The following is a 21,554-nucleotide window of genomic DNA, read 5'->3' on the forward strand; positions in this document are numbered from 1 at the left end:
AATATAGTATAACAGGATTAATACTCTAAAAAGCTCCTCTTTTTCATTTTTTTAAGTAAAATTTTAAAGTCAAATTAAATTACACTATTTTTGAACAAAATATTTCTCATCGTAAATAAAAGTTTTCAGTTTATAGTTCATAATATTCACTAGCGAAATACTACAACACTGATTTTTGCATTGAAACCGTTCAAGCGGTTCAAATGTAAAAGTCAGCAATAATGTCTGCATGAAAACAAAACAAATGCTGGTTAACAGACACGGTGACAAGTATGGGGACAAGAAAAAGTTTGTAAAATAGTTAATTTTGAATTTCAATGTTAGATTCAAAAGTGAACTTGCTATATTGATCTTTGAAAAATATTTTGTTTCTGTATCAGTTTTATAATGGTTATAAGTATATTTTAAACTTACTATCAGCACTGGATGTTTCATGTTTTTGTCAATAATAAGAAAAAAAAAATCAAATTCTGAAAACTAATTTTCTTCTTTATTTAAGAAATTTAATTTATCTCAGCAGATTAAATAGAAAAAATTAAATTGACCTTTATGTTAGTCTGGGAAATGTATATATTGTCATATGCTGACACATTTAATACAGCTAAAATACTTTTTTTCTTCTTATCATTATTTGTTGGACTTACGGAGGACTTATTGTATTAATAAACGTTATTATATTAAGCAAAACATATTTGAAAAGTTAATTCTATCATTGTAAAGTGTAACTAGCTACATTCAGTGTCATTTAACATGATGCATAGTCAGAATTTACATTAATCAAGCAGTGGTGTACTGGGTCTAAATAAAAAGTGTATACTGGGAATAAAGATTGACCAGTGCATTATCTGACTACCTCCCTCCCCTAGCTCTACAACTGAAAACACTGGGATTACATACATAAATTAATTAAGAAAATATTGTTATAAGTTTTTTTTTTATATCATAAGTGTATTTTGTGATGTATATAAAATGTAGGGTGACCCGGGGTAATTCACGATCACTCTGTTTCTGGGGTAAATAATGACCACCTAAGTTTTATTTTAAAAAAATAATTTTTTTCTAAATTTGAGACATGGACAAGAATGCGTGTACACTTTACTAAGGTATAACTACATTTACTTAATAATAGTTTCTTGTTTAATCTAACAAAATAAGTATCTTTAAACTGCTTTCTGTATTTTCCATTTCAAAGATGGGTTTCAAAAAGTGTACATTTCTGCAAAGATCTCCCTCATTCTCTTAATAATAAATATTTTGAGTTACTTTCTTTTTCTTCGATATGAAAATAGTGTAAGCTCTTGTTTAATTGTTTCACATCTACTGTAAACATTATAATTGATTATAGGAAACTATATCAAATGTTGCCCTCTACAGATGGGGTAATTATTGATCACTGGGGTAATTCATGATCATTGTCATTTCTTTTCATAAATAGTATTAAAATAAACTAATAAATAGCTAATTGTCTTTTCTTAAGTAACAGTTCATATTTTTCAAATGAAACTATAAAATATATTTTAACTCAATTTAATCACAAAATTTGTTTTTAACTGTATGCTAGACAAATGTGTTCCAATTTGTCTTACATTTCTTCTATCTTAATTTTATGTCTGTACATTGTTAGAATAATTTTTAAGTTTATAAATTAGCCTAATATAAATATGGTGAGAAATTATAAGCCTAAAAAGGATACAAAGCTTCTAGAAAGCAAAATTAGTTCTAGTAATTAAAATTTCTTAATTAGTAAATTTCTTTTAGTGATTGAAAATGAAAATTTCAGTGTGAGAGCTGTTGACATACCTTACTTAACTTTACACTCTCCCTTAATGAAGTTACAAAATCCAGCAAAAGTAACCCATGTGGGAACTCTTTCTTATATTCCAGCAGAACATGAGAATAAGTTAGCTGCTTGCCTAAAATGTATGGCAGGATACAAAGATTTTTGGAAAATTTAAAGTGCTAACCTTTATTTTTGCTTTTTAAATAAATAGTTTTATTAGCTGCTTAAACATATATTTTTGGTTTATTTGTTTGATTTTAATGTTTTATTTGTTAATTACCACTGCATAATTATTTTTAAACAGCCCCATTATGATTAAAACTGGTGATCAGTAATTACCCCAGAAGTGATCAGGAATTACCCCAGAAAGGATCAAGAGAAGGAGTAATTCCTGATCACTAAAAATTTTAAATATTTTAAATTCTAATTAGATTTTCAAACAAAACAAGGTAGCATGGGACTCATCTCATATAGCCTCAAACTTCCAGTAAATATTATAATTCTATCTTGAATAGTTTTCTTACAAAATAGATGTTTGCATTTTTTGATCAGGAATTACCCCAGGTCACCCTATTTTGTAAAAATCATAATTTGTAATTTCAGTTATATATGGGATACATTATACTTATATATGGGATAAATTATTTTTTTAAACTGTTGTTAAACTAGGTAATTATTATGTGCTAATTTTTATTAAATACTTGCAGATGAATTCATTTGATTTGAGAAGATATTTTCCTGAAAATAATAAAAAGTGAGACAAAGATGGTTTAAATTTGTAAATAACTGTGTCACAAAGTAAGTGAAGAGTTTTATATTGTTTAGTTTAATCATGATTTAATTTTATAATAGCATTGTTTTATGAAGAAAAAATCATTACTAAATTTTGTGTCAAAAATATTTATTGCTTTACTATGTTTCTACAATAAGGACTTTCACATTTTTGCTAGAAAACAACTTCTTTTAGATTCGTGGTTCCAACCTTTTTCTCTTCGCCAACCCGTTCTGTAATCAGATAGAAATTGATGTAATCAGTAAGAGCATGTTGCTAAATAATTCTTCTCAAAAATTGAAAGCTGAATTATAACAAATCTTAGCAAATATAAACTTTTGTAAAATTAAGATCATAGTTAGAACAAAATAAATGGGAAACTAATTTAAAAAAAAAAAACTCAATTGGTTTTTAAGCCAAGTATGTTAAATTTGAATTATCATAATTTGATATCTGTGGCTGCCAATATTAGGTTTTTGACATGATGCGTCAAAAAGTGTTGAAATTTGACAAAATAAAATATGTTGCATCTGGTGCAAGTTTCGTTACTGTCATTGGGCACATGATACTAAAAATGAAGCTTACATAAATGTTTAAGTCATGCACAATTCTTGCATTATAAATACTGCTATAATTATGATTCACATTATAGACCAGTGGTTTCCAACTGGCGGCCCGGGGGCTGCATCCGAAGCCTATTTTTGAGGCGCGCAAACTAAAATGTATTAGTTGTCATTTTTTTGCGGACAATTTTCGCAAAAAATCTATATGAGTTTAAAATACTTTACTCGCTAATAAAAACCTAATTTCTTCGTTTCTGTGAAATTTATCATACCAAGGGTGCAAAAAAAATTTTTTCTCAGGTTTTGCATCCAAGAAAATATTTATTCAAATACAAAAATAATCGTGTAAGTTGCTCTTTTTTATTTCCTTTTTTTGTATTTTGTGAATATAATGTAGCATGCTTGCATCAGAAATTTTGCTCGAAGAAATTCTCTGATTTAACTTTTTGAAACCACTCATTTTGGTTGAAAATATTTACACACACATTTGTAGATTTGAAATTTAAAGTGTAAATATCTATTTACGGTGGTTGCAGCAGACAAACCTCAATTTTGTCATTGAACATTTTATGTGTTACTATGTAAGTTTTAATACTAACCTTTTTAAAGTTTTATATCTTAACAATTAGATATCTGTTGCAATTGTTTAATACATAGGTGCACATTAAAGTTACTGTAGCCTGAATTTTTTAACATGCAATTAAATATTTTTAAAAATCTACTTCTTATTTTAATTTGTAATTCAATACTTTTGTTTTGTACAACTTGGTAAAAATCTGACAGTAATATTTAATGTTCCTCCAAACATAAAAGAGTCCTACATAAAATTTTGATAAAGTTGCGGCCCGCCATTTGATTTGTGTTTTTAATTGTGACCCCCGACCTCATGTAAGTTGGAAACCCCTGTTATAGACCATGTATAAAAAATATAGTCAAAATGCAGATGATTACCCCATACCCTGCAAGTTTCTTAATGGTGCAGAATGTTACAGCATGAGTCTGGTGGATTACCTCAGCAGACAAACCTCAATTTTGTCATTGAACATTTTATGTGTTACTATGTAAGTTTTAATACTAACCTTTTTAAAGTTTTATATCTTAACAATTAGATATCTGTTGCAATTGTTTAATACATAGGTGCACATTAAAGTTACTGTAGCCTGAATTTTTTAACATGCAATTAAATATTTTTAAAAATCTACTTCTTATTTTAATTTGTAATTCAATACTTTTGTTTTGTACAACTTGGTAAAAATCTGACAGTAATATTTAATGTTCCTCCAAACATAAAAGAGTCCTACATAAAATTTTGATAAAGTTGCGGCCCGCCATTTGATTTGTGTTTTTAATTGTGACCCCCGACCTCATGTAAGTTGGAAACCCCTGTTATAGACCATGTATAAAAAATATAGTCAAAATGCAGATGATTACCCCATACCCTGCAAGTTTCTTAATGGTGCAGAATGTTACAGCATGAGTCTGGTGGAAAGGTCTTAAAAAAATAAATATTCCACCACATTTCATGCAGTTCATGATACGTTTACATTCTGAGGCTGCGCAATATTCTAAAGAATCTTTTGAAATTCAGGTCTTATTCATTCAAAACTGAGATCTATTGCCGTTTTGAACTGTGTAATTTTAAATTAAAAGATACAAATAATGAGTAATAATTAGATGAAAAGTTTCAAAATAATGAAATTTCTAATTTAATATATTGTTATTTAAAATTACATACTTTGAAATTATGTAAGCATTATTTTATTTTTTTCATGATTGTACACATTTATGTTTATGAAATGACACTTTTCAACTTTACAGGTATAGAGATTCTGCAATGTAAAGAAGCCTTTTTAAATTAAAAATATTTTTTATCAAATTTTTTTTTTGTCTGAAAAATATTTTCCCTTCTAACTATGTCACTATTTATATTTAAAATCTTATTAGCATCTATTTAGTCATGTTATTTATAATTTCATGTAACAATTGTTTAACTGTTAATTAATTACTAGGTCTTTGACTTATTTGCTAGGTCTTTTTATTTGAGTAAAAAAAATATTTATTTTGTAGAATTTTCGGAATGGGATATAGTGTTAGTCAAAGCTTGATTTCAAGTCAACCACCATTATTTGTATTCACGATTTGTCTTACTGCATTTGGTTTTACTATGATTGTCTTAGCTTATGTTGTTGGAGAAAAAGAAATGCCGAATCCAGATGTAAAAATGGTTTGTATTGGTTTTTAACTTTCTGTAAATTAAGTTATTTATCATAAATAACTCACATTTTAAGTTCTTAAATAAACTTTATATTCAACAATTGCTTTGGGAATTCATGTTAGGTCAAAATGGGATAATTTCTCATATCTTTTTTTTTAAAGCTTTTAAAAGGGTAAAATACACTGTGTTACATTTTATGAGCAGACATTTAAAATACAATTTGACAAATATTTTTAAATTCGTTATTTATTTGTTACTTTTTATATCTGCTGACTTATCTATTTGTTTAAAAAAAAATTACAATGTATTAAAAGTGTATCGTAATTTAAATTTATTTAATGAATCTTAAATTATCGAACTTAAATTTATATTATCAATTATCTCTATATTAAGGTTAATTCCTTTTAATACTGTAAAAACTTTAGATTTCAAGTATATTTTTGTAGCATTAAAATAAAATTAGGTTTTGAAGATTGTATTTTAAAATTATGAATTTATGCATTTTATGTTTTTGCAAACATATTTTTTATTGAAAAATTTAATACGGATTTTTACAGAATAAATCTTTAATTAAAATTTTAGTCAATCAATGTTTATCCCAATATTTTCTACTATTATGCATTTAAAATAAATTTTAAAAGTACAAGGAGGAGGGCTTAATCAGAATGATTTAATTCACTGTTAGACACAGTGTTTATCACATTCTCAAGTGAAGTATCTCCTTCATTTTCATCATCTTCTGCATCTTTTTATCAGATTCATTATCTTCAGTTTCATTTGTAGATTGTTGAGGTGATGTTTGCAACCTTTTTTTTTATTTTGATAAAACTTGATAATTTTTTTCTTTTTGGTTTGCTAATATTTAATATTTTCTAATTGTGTGCTATATATGTTAACTTGGCTGCCCGCTATGTTTATAATCTGATTCTTTTTTTTATTTTTTATGTATCTATTAGAATGTGCTGAATGTTCTTTCTGTGGCAGCTGATGTTACAAGAACAAAAAGAATATGAATTGCTACATCAGCTAATATACTGATGTTATTGGTGTTATGAATTGATGTTGCATCAATGGTTGCAAATAAATTGATGTCCTAATAGTCCTTCTTTATTCCCTTAATCAGCCCCATTTTTCCACATTTCTACAATATTAAGTTTTAATTTCTGACTAACTTCGCAGATGAAACTTATTGCATCCATCAATTCAGTTGTCTTAGTTTGTTCTCTTGCGCCTCTGGATTTAAAAGATCGACAGCTAAGTGGATTTGTTGTATTCAAAATTCTTCCAGTTCAGCATGTTATCATGCAGAGATAATTGGCTGAATCCATTTATTGCTCAAGTTTGTTCTGATGCTTTGGTGGTAATTTTTTTTCTACTTTTGACAGAATGATTCAAAATGTTTTAGTTGGTTATAATGTATTAGCAATAGATTTTATGTTGCACTCTTTTTCTGAAAGCTTTTGTACTCTCATCTAAAGAAATCTGAGAATTATTTTTTCTCAGCAAAGCCAACCAATCACACATTTTCTTACAATCGCTAACAGCAATGTTTGTCGACAAATTGTTACATTTATTGCATTAATGCTAATTTTCTCGATTCCATTTTAACTTTTTATAGCATATTTTAATTTTAAAAAAAAGGTTTCTTTTAAAACATTTCATTTCGTTGAGATTTGAGTGTTTATATACTTTAGAGCAGTAACTTACATTCCACTCCTTTATTTTTCTATTTAAAAAAATCCCCTTTTTTACCATTCTAAAAAACATAATGTAATATGTTAGGTTCAAATTCACTGTTACTTAGATCAATTTAAAAAACGCAAAAACAAGCAAAAAAAAAAAATCTAACTTAAGTGTGCAAGTTCAACTGACTCAGTAGCCAATTTGTCTGTTAGTCGGCATACATTTTGTCAAACAATAACAGAAATCAAAACTAAGACTTCTTTTTAAAATTGGGGAAAATACCTCAAACATATTTGATGTTTATGCATCAGTTGATGAAAATGTTCAAACTTGATTTGTCAACAGTTCAAGAAATGGTGACAGGAGCTTGTGATACCAATACCAAGACAGCAAAGTGGAACCACAATCAGTACTAACATTTGTGGTAGGCCTCAAACCATTTGAAACAATGAGAAACTTTCTGTATTCACATCAATTTACAGAAAATTAACTTCAATCTGTTACAAAAGTCAAAAATTTATTGTTTGCACAGAGTAAAAGAGACTGTGTTCAAACCAAAATTTTCCATGTATTTTAAATAAATAAACTCTTAATTAATCTTCCTTTTGGATCCTAAATATGTTTACAGTGAGCGCATAATTTTTTCAATTCAAATTTTTTTTTAATATTTATTGTAAACTTATTAATTTTCTATTTCATTACTTCTTTATTAATTTTCAGTAGTTTTCATGTCATTATTTTATATTTTATGTTATCCCACATTTGTCATTTTCTGTATGCATGGTTAGCAATGTATATATATATAGTTTTCTAACTAGTTGAGTTGATTGAAAATAATAAATGTTCTTAATTTGTAAATAACACATAAAATATTGTGTAATTTTATTTTTGTAATTTAAATGTAGGACTGGAACAGATATTTCAAGAAAGTTTCCAATCTGAGGTTGTGCCCTGTGAGAAATTTTACCTCAGGTGGTACTAAAATTTCTGAAACCTTCCTAAGTTCTATGTCTGCATTAAATTCTTCCTCTTCCCATGTTGTTGATGAAAGTAAAAGTATGAGCGCTGTTTTGTCTGGAGTTGTTGATCTTGCAATGGAGGGTGAATGGCAAGAATCTATGTTTGTTAATACATCAGTGAGTGCAAAGTTTAGAATTCGAGGCGAATTACCAACTGATTTCTCTTTTCATTTAAAAGGCCAAATAAAAGGATACCTTTTAGGTTTTTCAGGTAAAATAAATTGTATTTTCTTATTTTATATTTATCTTATTACATTTTAGGTTTCAAACTACTCATAGGTACTAAGCCATTGTTCTCTTTCAAGTAAATTTTATTAGCTGCCTATGTTGACCTTTCATATACTAAATATCAAAAATTTTAGGAATAGCATTTAATATATTTCACATGAAATATTTTACAATTTAATTTGTGCAGATATGTTCATTTGTTAATTAAATATACTGATAAATAATTCAAAGTAATCTTACTGAAGCTATTTCTCCTCAAATAGAAATACCACCTCCTTTTATATTAAGTACATACAATCAATAAGAAATAATGCAGAGGCCATTAAACCAAAACTATGTTGCTTAGGGTAATTGAGGAAAGTCTAAAATACAGTTGCTGATGAAAAACACTTACCCGTTTTATACTCCCCAGATGGAGTACTTGTCCTGAATAAAAGTGTAATAATTGAGCAGCTCTCAAGCCATTAGTTATGATTCTGATAGAGGTGCATGATATAAAAATCTGTGTAATGTGGCTGCTCTTTGTCAATATTTTGGAGCTATGGAAAAAAATCATTGATTAGCAGTATTTTGAAATGTTCACAAATCTCTAAAAGGCAATCAAATTGAACTGTCCCATGAGTCCTGCCTTGTGGACTCATTATGTTGCACTGAAGCACTAGTTCACGGATAATGAAAGCAGTAAAGAAATTTCAGCAGTAATTCAAATGGGAAGTCATAACCACATCCTATAGTCCAGATCAATTCCCATATGTCCTTTTTGTGTACTTTATTTCTCTTCTCAAATACCTAACTTTATTCTTTTTTGAGTAAATATTCTTTTACCTTTATTTTATTTAAAATATATTTGTTTTGTATGTATATTTTAAATTAAGTCTTCTTAATGATCAAAAATCTGTCAAGTTTCCTGATTTTTATATGAATATATATTTTTGTTTGACTTAGAATTATATTTTGTGTGAAATTTTGATTGTTATATTTCGGGACTTTATTTAACACTATACCATCTGGAGTTTAATATTTAACTCAAGATGAGTAATTTTTTTACCACAAGACCTTTTAAGAACTTTTGAAGCTCTTAAAAAATAATTTTTTGAGTACAAAAAAAAAGAAGAAAAAAAAATGTAAACAAAAAAATTTATAATTAGGATCTGCACACTAATGAAACAATTTTCATCAGATTTTTCAAAAGTATATATACACCGAAGAGCCATTACATTATGACCACCCTCCATCTATAACAATGGGCTCGCCCAGGCTTTCATGATTTCTCGCCCAGGAACAATGTTTTCATGCGGCACATTAGGACCCATAATCCTCATAGAACAATCCCTCACGTCTGTAAGCTACTTGAACATAGTTGTAGACCAGGTTCACCCATTCATGGCAACAGTTTTTCCTGCGGGGGATGGTGTTTACCAACAGGATGATGCATCATGTCATAAAGGTCGAATCGTCGAGGAACATTCCAGTGACTTTCAAGTCATGTCTTGGCCCCCAAATTTGCCTGATCTTAATCCAATAGAGCATTTGTGGTCCTACTTGGAAAACCAAATTTGTGCTGCCACACTACCCTCTCGCAATGTGAGGAACTTGCAGGACCAGTTGGTGAGCACTTGGTACCAGATACCTCAGACTACCTATCAGCACCTTGTGGAATCAATGCCACGGCGGGTGCTTGCAGTTTTGAGGGCTAAAGGTGGTCCTACATGTTATTAGCAGGGTGATCATAATGTAATGGCTCTTCGGTGTATGTGTATAAAAGTAAAAAAAGTATAAAAACAGTATCTGGGACTTTACGTAATCATGATAAAATTACTAGCTTCTATCAAATAACTCTATTCTTCATATTATTTGCCACCATAAAAATATCTTATGTACAATTTTAAATGTATTCAATTTAGAGTTACTTATTCTATTTTTTTAAATTAATAGCGACTTAATTCATTTGTGTAAAATAAATAATTTTAATTCAAAATTACAATTAGTTAAACTTTAAAAAGTTTATCTGGAGTATTTTTTAGGTTAAGTGATGATAAAATGTTTATAAATGTTAACTCAACAAAAAACATTTACGATATTAATATTATTGATCAAGCTGAGATGTTAAATATGTGTGGAGAATAAGGAAAACCTTAATAAATTTATATTATGAATTAAAATGGTACAATTATACAAATTAAAATGGTACAATATTACAATTTAAATGATCACCTGTTAAATTTTTATTAATATTTGTAATTTGAAATAACAAATTATAAAATATTTACAAATTTTTTCAATAATTTTGAAATGATAATGCAATAAATATTGAAGCTAAACATTTTTTTCGGAAGTTAATTTTCATATGGTCCCTATATTCATTATATTTAACTGAAATAATTCAATGATTAAGAGATAAATTATATTATTTTGAAATGACAAATCTGAATCCTTGCTATTGGGAAATAGATACAGCAATGTTTAATTGTTCCCCATGATTACTAAAAATTGAAGAAATTTTTTTCAATTTTAAAGGGTGGGAAGAAAATTTCTCGCAAAATACTGCCGCGTTATATGCTTTTGCAATAATCCTCTCCACCAAATCCAGCTTAGTGTACACACTTGTGGACCATCCAACATGCAAAATGTTTGCAGCTTTCCTACAATACTGGCAACCGTACACCAAAATAAATTGAGGTTGAACGAATAATGAAAACATTTAACCGCTATTTGTGTCATTCATCACGCTATCGACATGGCAAAGAAAATTCATATTTTGGAAAAATTAGAATTAAGCTCTTCTTGCAAAATCCAATGAAAAATCAACTTTGAGGGCTATTAAAAAAAGGAAAATCAATAATAAGCACCTTTAAGCTCTTTTTAAAAATAATGTGTCCCGTGAAATATATTAATTTGCGAAAAAGTAATATATTTTTAATATTTGCAGGTAAATTTGGTCGACTGTTGTATAATGTTTCATTGAATATTCATTCTTTACAAAAGAATAATTGCACTGGTAAGAATTGTTGGTTCGATTATGAAATATGCATCACCATGAGTTGGCCAAGTGAACTTTTGCCTAAAACAAAGTAATTATATTAGTTTTTATTGTAAGCACATTCAGTTTTATTAGATTGTTTTAAATGTTAATGTATTTTAAGTTGCTGAATTTATAATTCACACTAAAGCAAAGGGAGGAAAAACTAATGAATCTGGATGAACTTTATTACTCTTAGAAATGCTGTGTTCAAGAAATTGAGTTTGAAAAGCATAAATATTTGTTTGATTTTTCAGAGTGGACACACAATAGCAAGAAAACAAATTAAAAATATATTTTATACAAAGTAATTTAATGTGTTTTAAATTATTTGACTGTATTACTTAAAAGTGATCCATAGGCAATGAAGTGATAGAAATTTATCTCCCTTAATAATTTTGAAATCTGTGATAGTGCCCTTTAGTATATTTTTCCAGAAGAAATTTGTGTTCTCGTTTTTTAGATTATGATTATTATTAATTATGCTGAAAATATGTACCTATTACATTTGAAATGCAACATATTTTTAGTTCTTTTTTTATTTATTTATTTTTGGTAAAACTATTTTTTTACAATATTTAAAATCAATTCTTTTACACTGATTTCATTGCATTTAATATATTTTAAAAACAATTTTAGGGAAATGTAAACACTTACCTCTACTTATCCGCAGAAATAGTGAGTGTTGTGTTAATTTAAAACTGTGTAGTATAATTTTTTTAAATAAATTTGCTATACAATAATTATTATTTTTCAGTCACTATACAATAATTATTATTTTGTACTTGGTCAGGTATGTGATATGGCAAGTAGAGAGTTTGAATTTGCACATGTGTTTTAGGATTATTTATAAAAACATTTATATTTTACGTAAGATCCAATTTGTTGGTTGACAGAATTATTATTAAAACAGAATGTGAATCACTAATTTGTATCGTTAGCTGTTAAACGATTGGGAAATGCAAATAAGTTTCTGTTGTGTTAATTAATATTGAATTTGTTTTTAATTTCTTTTTCTTTAGAGGTCCTGAAAAGTGCACCATCAGTCAACCTCAGAATAGTCTACCTATATTTTTTGCTGAATCTCCACTCCTAGAAGAAAAAGATGAGTCTTCCAAAACTTGTATTGAACTAAGCTATAGTCCTGATGTAAAGTTAACAGAAATGTTGAGTCTGGTAAGTATTTTACAAGTAATTCAAGTTATCTAAAATTAAACAATACCTCTGATAAATGAAAAAGTAATGGCCTTGTTACAACTTAATTGTAACACTTTTTATTGTTCATCTCGCAAACTCCACAGAACACTTTTAATGTAAAGAGCACAACTATTTTTTCACTTTTAATGTAACGAGCACAACATATTTTTCTTCCAACATCCTACCATCTAAGAGAAGGCAGAGACATCTAGGTCGGGGTGCACCATGCAACCACTAGCCGAAGGAATGCAGAAACATCTACATACGGACACCACCTGGGTGATTGAGAAACGGGTTGACCTTTCTGATAAAAAGTGGCAACGTTGGTAAAGAATGTTCTGACCGGTTCTTTTAGTGGCAGATGTGGTAGTAAAGAGATAGATGAAGGTGAGGGGGCCTTTGGCCCCCTACTTGAATATTTTTTTAATCTTGGATGGAGAGTTTTTTTTGGCATGTGAGCTTGATAGATGTAGTTTTTTTACTCACGATCGGAGTTAATCAGAATGTTGGTGTGTTCAATCAAAAATTTAGTTGTTATATTGTTTTGGTAAATAACTACCACTTAATTCCATAATGTCAATTTTGTCTTGTTTTTTACTACGTCGACTTCAAGATTAAATTTTATCTGTAAGTAAAATTTTGTGTCTGTCTCCTTTCCAGCTAATCTATTATTTTTTTATTTTCAGCCTTAACCTAGTGTTATTCTAATTATTTTAATTTCTAGAGAATACTTTTTCGCAATGTACTAACCATAAGATCTATTTGTCGAACCACCACCTGTGGTATTAATTTTTAGTTCTGTTTAAATGTTTGTTATGTACCATGGGGTACAATATTACATTTAATATTTTTAACTATTTTTACGGCTATTTTTAGGTGCTAATTATTTTAACACACCAATTTAAGCTTTATGTTCAAGACACACCAACTTTATTAGGCTTTAAACCGCTTTCCATTTGTTGTTGGCACATTCATAATTGCCAGAAAATACATGGGGTAAGAACTAATTTTCTCACATGAGGATCCATATTTATTTGGTTGTCGTCAACATAATATTAATAAAAGTTAAGCAATCTTTATTATAAAGCAATCCAGTGATATTACCTTATAAGGCAATATTTTATGATAAACGTATTTAAATCTGTATATAAACTTATAACGGTTTTACAATTATTAGTCTAAATAAGTTAACCTTTATTATAAGCTTTGTATATAACGGAATTCGGTCAACATGTGCAATTAAATTAATAAATACAAAATTGTAATTTAAAAGTAACTTTTTCCTCTATTACTAAATAATATGTTTGGTGGAAAAAATTTAGAAAGTTTTTTAAATAATTAAAAATTATGAAACAAGATTGGAATATATAAATTTATAAAACAAGATTGTAGAAGTGGCAATGATAACCAAGCAAAATGTTTGGATTTAAATTTTTTTCTAGTGGAATCAGGAACTAAATCTGGGAAACTGAACATGTCTCAATACAATAACTCATTTTGGAATATTTCAATTGAATACTTTTTAATTTAACAATCTGTTTGTCATTTAAAATACACACACGCACGCTTGCACACACACACAAATATATATATCGTAAAAATTGTGTAGGTTGGTGAGCAAAGCAAGCAGAGTTATGCTAACAAACAAGTATCTTTTTTCTCCAATGCTGAGGCATAGAATTGAATGAAATTGCCAAAGACTACAAAATCAATTTAAATTAAATTCTGCTTAAAGTTAACACTGGAAAACTTGACCAGTAAGTGGAGGAGAAAAACCAACAAGTCCAGTTAAAACTAACTAGATTACCATCCAACATATAAGAAGAAAAATATTTTGTCTCTTATTTTATTATTTCTACTTTTTTTTTACCTTACACTTTACTTCGGCTAAATTTGTCAGGTTTTACTATCCTCCTTATTAGATAATTTTCCCAGTGTTAATTTCTTCTTGTACATTGGAAGATTTTTATAATGCAATTCTGTAAACTGTAATTCTTCATAAAACACATTAAATTTATAATTTCTAAAACATATCAAAACTGATAAATTTGTTGGATTATATTTCTAAAGCTCGTAATAATTTAATTTTTTTTCTGTAAATAATATATAGTTGCATATTTTTGTGTTTTAACTTATTTGTATATAAAAATTATTATGCTATTGTAAAGCATTAATCTTGAAATGTTTCAGACATATATTGCTTTGTTAAGCAGGAAAGTTTAATAATATGTGAAATCATCTATATAACACAAAATTCTACATAGTGCAAAACTTCGCTATTCAAGATTTGCATTGTAAAGATCTTCAACTGTAATTTGATTGAATCTGTAATTATTCAGCATTTGTCTTTCTTTTTTTTTGTCTTAACTGTGTTAATACAAGTATGCCCCAAAAATTACCAATGATTTAAAAAAGGCAATTAAAGTAAAATGGTAGGCAAAAAAAAAAATTATGTTTTCTGTGTTCTGCTTAGGAAACCAGTTATCATTCTCACCAAAGGATACCACACAAATATTAAGGAAATTAACTCTCTAGCAAATTAGCTAAAATTTTAAAATGTTAAAGTTCAAAACATTCTGATGGAAAGTTCTCAAACATAAATGGTAATTTCCAATTCTCTATTACTGACACAATATTGGCATAAATCAATGTCAACCGCATGGAGGTTGTCGTATCAGATTTTGCACAAAACTCATTGATAGTTAGATTAAATAATGAAAAAGCTAGTAGCAGGTCAGAATGTCCAACACTACTTCTTTCCTAGCATTACTTCTTCACATTCACCTAAGCCAATGCTGTGCGCTTCAAGCACCTTTCACCGCATTGCCTATATCTCTTATGTTTGAGACTCAGTAACTATACATTTTTGAACTTTGTGTCAATGAGAACTTTAACCCCTTAGCTTGTGTGCTCGAGTTAATTTCAGCTCGCTAAATAGGCGAAACTGTGCACACTCGAGATAATTCAAGCGGTGTTTTATTTTATGCTGCTATAATTTTTCACCCTAATTTTTTGCTGCTATAATTTTTGATATTTATCATTTACATAGGATTGTAAGCTATAACATTTATTTATTCAAGAATAAAATATAGCCTTTTTCCATGGAATAAAAGCGCAATATATCAAAATTGTCCACCAAAAGAAAAGTTGAACCAAGTCAAGACAATGTTCTAAAGTGTGTTTTTTTACATTAAAAAAATAGATTTTTTTGGCCTTTTTTTTATGTGTGCGTTAAGGGGTTAATCAGCTACACTACTATAACAGTAACTACAACAATAAAATTTCAGCCAATTTGACAGAGAAATAATTTCCATAATACGAGGCGTGTTTTTTAAGTAAGTACCGTTTTGCTGTACCGCCGCCGCAGCGTTGCGGTCGGCGTTCTGCGCATGCGCACTGGATACCTACATCTATTGCCCACGCACTGACGCCATTGCAGTCTGATTCTTCCTTGTTTACGTTGTTTACTGAGTGTTTAAGATGCCTCCGATAATCGTGAGTCCCGCCGACTGTGAACTAAGGGCTGTTATAAGATTTCTTAGTGCTAAAGGCCTAAAACCGATCAATATTCATCGTGAGATCTGTGCAGTTTATGGACAAAACATTATGAGTGATGGAATGGTAAGAAAGTGGGTGAGAGCATTTAAAGAAGGCCGCACAAATGTGCATGATGAACAACGGAGTGGGCGTCCTTCAGTCGTTAATGAAAGTTTGGTGCAGGAAGTGGACAATAAGGTGAGAGAGAACAGACGCTTTACGATTTCCTCCTTGTGTTTTGATTTTTCTTATGTTTCTCGTAGTGTTTTGTACAGCATTGTGACCGAGCACTTGAATTACCGAAAATTGTGCTCACGTTGGGTACCAAAAATGTTGACGGATGTGCACAAAACCAACCGTTTAGGCAGTGCATTGACTTTCCTTGAACGGTACCACAACGACGGTGATGATTTCTTAAGCCAAATTGTTACGGGCGATGAAACATGGGTGGCCTACGTCACACCAGAAACAAAGCAACAGTCCATGGAATGGCGGCATTCAGATTCACCCAGAAAAGTAAAGTTTAAGCAAACGATTTCTGCTCGGAAAGTCATGTGCACAGTTTTTTGGGACAGAAAAGGAGTATTGCTTGTGGAATTTCTGCCGCGTAATGAGACAATCAATGCAGCAGCTTATTGTGAGACATTGAACAATCTGCGCCGCTCAATCCAGAACAAAAGACGTGGCAAGTTGAGGAAGGGCATCGTTTTGCTGCATGACAATGCCCGTCCGCATGTGGCTAATCAGACCAAAGATCTCATCACATCTTTTCAATGGGAAACTCTAGATCATCCTGCGTACAGCCCTGATCTAGCCCCCAGTGACTACCATCTGTTCCTGCACTTGAAAAAACACCTGGGTGGTCAGCGTCTTCAAGACGATGACGAAGTCAAAACAGTTGTGATGCAGTGGTTAAGAAGTCAGGCGGCAGACTTCTATGAGGAGGGTATTCAAAAACTGGTACAACGTTATGACAAGTGCCTCAATGTTGAAGGAAATTATGTAGAAAAGTAGATTAAGGTACAGGCTTTCATGTAAAAATAAAAGTATTGAGATATCTTTGCACGTCTTTCTCTAATTTCAAAACGGTACTTACTTAAAAAACAAGCCTCGTATTTGTAGTGGATCCTTTAAAAAATTGTCAGATGCTTAGATGGCTGATTAAAAAAACTCAAAAACAATATTTTCATCTGCATGTTAGTTTTTCCAATTTAAATATTTGCACAGGCAACTGTTAACTTTGCCCTCAGACTGTGGCACATTATCATTTGAAAAATTTGTTATTTTGAGAATTTATAGTTTCATTGCAGTACTATGAGCTTACAACAAAATGTGATGCTTCATGTGATAGTTATCACATATGTTACATTTCTATCTCTTTTTGTTTGTTTTAAATGATTTTTCATTCTTGAGACACTGAGCTCATTCCTGTTTTGCTAATTGTACTAAAATTGAAGTTTGCTTTTTAATTTTTTTATTTGTGCTTTATGTAATGCTTCCTAAACTATTTTATTTCAGCACAGTGACAATCTTATTCTTATAATTTCATTTTTAAAAAATTTTATATGTTAATTCTTACATATTTTTTCTTAGCATGAACGTTCTATTGTTAATCTACATTTAATGCACACCAGTTACTTTATGTTTGTGATGGTCATGACTTTAGTATGCTATTCTCTTATACGAGGGAGATTTAGACATCCAAAGAATTATGTTTCACTTCAAAAGGTTTGATTTTTTTTTTAAATTCATATTTCTCCCAATCTTTTGTCCAATTTCATTTTTTTTGCGACTTTAGTGAAACAAATTAAAACCACCATTGTCATTAATTGATAGTTTTAAATTCAAGAATAACTTTGATACAAGAGAATTGTGATTGCTGGAGGAAGAAATTATCCTAATTTTTAACTTAAAACATTATATTTAACGAATGTTGAGTTTTATAAAAGCATTTTTCTGATAGAATGTGGTTATACATTTACTTTTTTTATTTTTAGAAGGTTCAATGAATAATTAATACGATTTTAATAATATACATATGTATGCATTGATTTGGAATAATATATTTATCAATTTCTTCAAACTGAATTTATTAATTGTCAAGCAATTACAACTTAATAAAGATAAAAGTTTTATAAGAGGTATCATTACATCTTGTCTTCAAATTGTAAAATATCAACAATGATTATGTGACATCTTGTTTTGATATTTCATGTCACTATAAAGAGAATAGCGTTGCCAACGTTTTAAAGCATCTAAAAAATTTTTTTTGATTACTGGGTTGGATGAATAATCCCAAGAAACTGGCGAGGAAAGATAGAAACTTTGATAACTTCACAAAGGAGCCCTGTGAATAGCAATGTTTGAAGCAAATGCTTAGCGTGCTAAAAAATAGTCATCCATTTCAAGACTCATAATTATGAATGAGGAAACAAAAATTTATAGTTGTCCACGAAAAATTGGAAAAACAAAAACTAGAAAAACCATGGTAGGCGGGAGTGAATCAGAGAATGAATACCTTGCCAATACAATTTTGTTTACATTGGACTAACCAGACGTGCTTTAAAATTTAGACTAAAAGAAAACTGTCGATTAATCCGTTATCAAGAATGTGCTAAATCATCTATTGCCTTCACATTCTTTAATCCATAGGGATAAATTATATTTCAATAATGCCAAAGTTCTTACCACACCTGTCACTTCAGCTCATCTTGACACCTGGGAATGCTGTTTTATTCATATGAATGCCAATTCCCTTGTTAATGACATTTGTCCTCATCATCTCTCCATGACACGTGGAAATGGATTTTGCCCAGATTTGCTTCTCCACATCTCCAAAACAGCTTTTGCTGTTTTTCTTTTTTGTATTTTTATATCCTATTTCACTCTTGGATCATTATTTTGATCAGAATCTTATGCTCATAAAAGCTAACATCTAACTTACTAAGAGGTCCTTAAAACATTAAAGAAACTGTGGCATCAACATTATAGTTATGAAGGTATTTTTAACTATAAAATTAAAATTTCAAAACTTAAGATTTTGTTACCAGATATTTGGCATTATTGAAACTAATCTCTCAATCATGTGCTAAAAATAAACGTAATGAATGTAATTTTGCTTCCCCCATTTCAGTTTTTTAAGGACCTTAAAAGCTCTGTTTAAAAGGAGTCTTATCGTATCAAGTATATGTATGTATGGATGGTGAGAATCGTAAAGTAAGTTTGTAATAAAAGGAATTAAGAAACAATTACTTTTAGAAGCGATATTTAATATTACGTGTAGCTGTTCGTAACTGAAGAACATGTTGAGCAACATTTTATGAATTCACATTTTGCTAAAATCCGTCCAGAATGTAGAGAAACTATGAATGCATTCAGAATGTAAAGAAAGCTATTAGCAAATTATTTTTATCTAAAGAAAACCATGCACTCTAGAAGCTTCGAGATATTTTTCTATTAACTATTAAAAGATAAGCTTTCCTGAGCTAACTGAAAATGATGATTGAAAGATTCAATTTTTATTGTGTCAACTTGGTTGCTTAGCAATGGAGAAACACTAGGGTATTTCTCTCTTGTCGATCACATCATTCGTTTAAGGTTACCTTAAATTTCTACTCCTGCTATGACGATATTATTTGGCTATTTTTGCGGGACTTTGCCAAATATATATAGCCTCCTAGCACCCAAGTTTATGACCCAATTTTTTCGAAACTTTGTCTATAGTTTGGGGTCAGGAATCCAAAGGTGTTAAAAATTATAAATTTATTCAGAGAAAGTATGTTTTTGTATCTAATTTTGTAATTTAATTCATAGTTAGTACTAATTAATTAGCATATTTGAGGTCACCCCCTTGAACCTTTGAAATTGATACTTAGTACGTGAAAATCGGTTTATTAGAACTAAAGAATCTTTTTTATTTTGCACACTGTATCTATCATATCTCAATCTGTTAGCGGCATAAAAAATTACTATAGTTTTTGGCTATACAATTACATACAAATATAGCAGATTGAACGAATATCTTCTTTTGGCCACTTTTAAGCTGCAAAAGTCTTTGTCTCAACAAAATTCTTTGTTGTTCTTCACTTTTCTGCATTGTAAAAACGAATATCTTTGTTCAGCAATGTCAGGCTGGTTGATGTGCAGATAAATATAATTCTTATCATGTCTGTTATGAATTGGAAAATAAGTACATTCCATTATTTTTTTTTTAACCGTCAAAAATTGAAAAGTTTTGGGTCCTGAAGATTCAAGCTTTTATAGAACATTGTTTCTTTAGAGAATTGAGGGAAAGTGTATTTCTGGTTATCACTAAACTATCTTTAGATTAAGTTTCAATGCATTTTGTAGTAATAAATTGTGTTTTCTTTTAAAAGTGCACATTTATATTTCGGTTCCATGTTTTGTTTTAATTTATACATAAAAATTTAGTTTATAATTTGAAATTTTAAACAACATTGTATAAAATGTTTGTTTTTCTTTTAGGTTTTAGAAGCTTGAATCTAAAAAAATGAAGCATTCACCAACGTCTTTCAGTCAAAAAATTTTCTTTATACATTGGGAATCTCAGTCATGATCTTTATAGTCATGTAGTCTAAATGCAATCTAGAAACATAAAAATTCCAATTTACTTTTATAAGTTCATTTGTTTCTATTCTGTGTATAAATATAATAAATTATTTTAGTATGATTTATTTTTATATTTTTTGACTATTATTTTCAGAAAAGTTTCACTAGTTAATTTAATTTAGTATAGTATAATTTAAAATACAGAAATTTACTTACTCCATGAAAAAATAGTATGAATTAAAATTCATGTGTATTGTGTGTAATCCAAAGTCAATCTCTGTTTTCAGATTACAATAATTTTTTAAAAGAAAATCATGAATTTTTTTTTATTTCTTAAGAAAGTATGGTTTACTTAAAAAATGTTATAAAATATTATTAAAAGCGTTGTTTGAAACCAAGACTAGTTTTAACCTTTCGCTTACCGTTGGTACAACAAGTTGATCAGAATAATGGGCTTTAGTATACTAAGTGCTATGCTTAAGAGGTTTCCATTTCTGAAAATTGTGCTAAATGATAAAGTTTGACCATTAGTCAATTGCAAACTTTCTCTGAGAGCCTTACTGTCTAATAGACAGAGTAATTATATTAATATATTACACACCTATACACAAAAAATAAAGCAAACTAAAAACAATATTTGGCAAACTATAACTAATAAAATAAATTTATTTGTTCTTCAAACATTACTTTTACAAAAACAGGCGTAGCAACATTTTTATACAAACTTGTTAATAAGCACTGATACAAAATCAAAAAAATATTGAAAATGTGTAAACTCATTCCTAAATTAAAAACATATTTTTGTAATTAATATAACTTTTCTTTTGACAATGTTTTTAATAAAAAAAAATCAGGAATGTGTTAAGAGTCCTGAGGCAATACAATGGAAACAATTTGCCCATTAAAATTTAAAAGTTCGTAAATGCACGAAATAATAAATACTTTGTTCATCTGTATATAAATAAACATCTA

At 29.1% G+C, this 21,554-nt stretch overlaps 1 protein-coding gene across 2 annotated transcripts; it reads left to right on the top strand.

The window, feature by feature from the left end:
* Nucleotides 1-149: 149 nt before the first annotated feature.
* Nucleotides 150-20,703, top strand: LOC107439028 (transmembrane protein 248). Of its 2 annotated transcripts, none has more exons than XM_087167434.1 (8): nucleotides 150-288; nucleotides 2,488-2,578; nucleotides 5,183-5,339; nucleotides 7,919-8,243; nucleotides 11,190-11,331; nucleotides 12,302-12,455; nucleotides 17,607-17,741; nucleotides 20,499-20,703. In XM_087167434.1, the coding sequence occupies exons 3-8, from the start codon at nucleotides 5,193-5,195 to the stop codon at nucleotides 20,511-20,513; spliced, it is 918 nt and encodes a 305-aa protein (XP_087023560.1). In that variant the 5' UTR covers nucleotides 150-288; nucleotides 2,488-2,578; nucleotides 5,183-5,192; the 3' UTR covers nucleotides 20,514-20,703. The 2 variants fall into 2 exon arrangements, with proteins under 2 accessions (XP_087023560.1, XP_087023561.1); XM_087167435.1 differs by having other exon boundaries at nucleotides 279-390.
* Nucleotides 20,704-21,554: the final 851 nt, after the last annotated feature.

This window comes from Parasteatoda tepidariorum, chromosome 7 (genome assembly GCF_982258835.1).
Source record: "Parasteatoda tepidariorum strain Cologne lab strain chromosome 7, Ptep-v5.0, whole genome shotgun sequence".
NCBI classification, from domain to species: Eukaryota; Metazoa; Arthropoda; class Arachnida; order Araneae; family Theridiidae; genus Parasteatoda; species Parasteatoda tepidariorum.

What these genes read in the sequence shown, in the direction of transcription:
- LOC107439028 (XM_087167434.1), top strand. Translation starts at nt 5,193, where the DNA reads ATGGGATATAGTGTTAGTCAAAGCTTGATTTCAAGTCAACCACCATTA. An exon ending in GAACTTTTGCCTAAAACAAA is followed by an intron (nt 11,332 to 12,301) that starts GTAATTATATTA and finishes CTTTTTCTTTAG; the next exon opens with AGGTCCTGAAAAGTGCACCA. An exon ending in TAACAGAAATGTTGAGTCTG is followed by an intron (nt 12,456 to 17,606) that starts GTAAGTATTTTA and finishes ATTTTTTCTTAG; the next exon opens with CATGAACGTTCTATTGTTAA.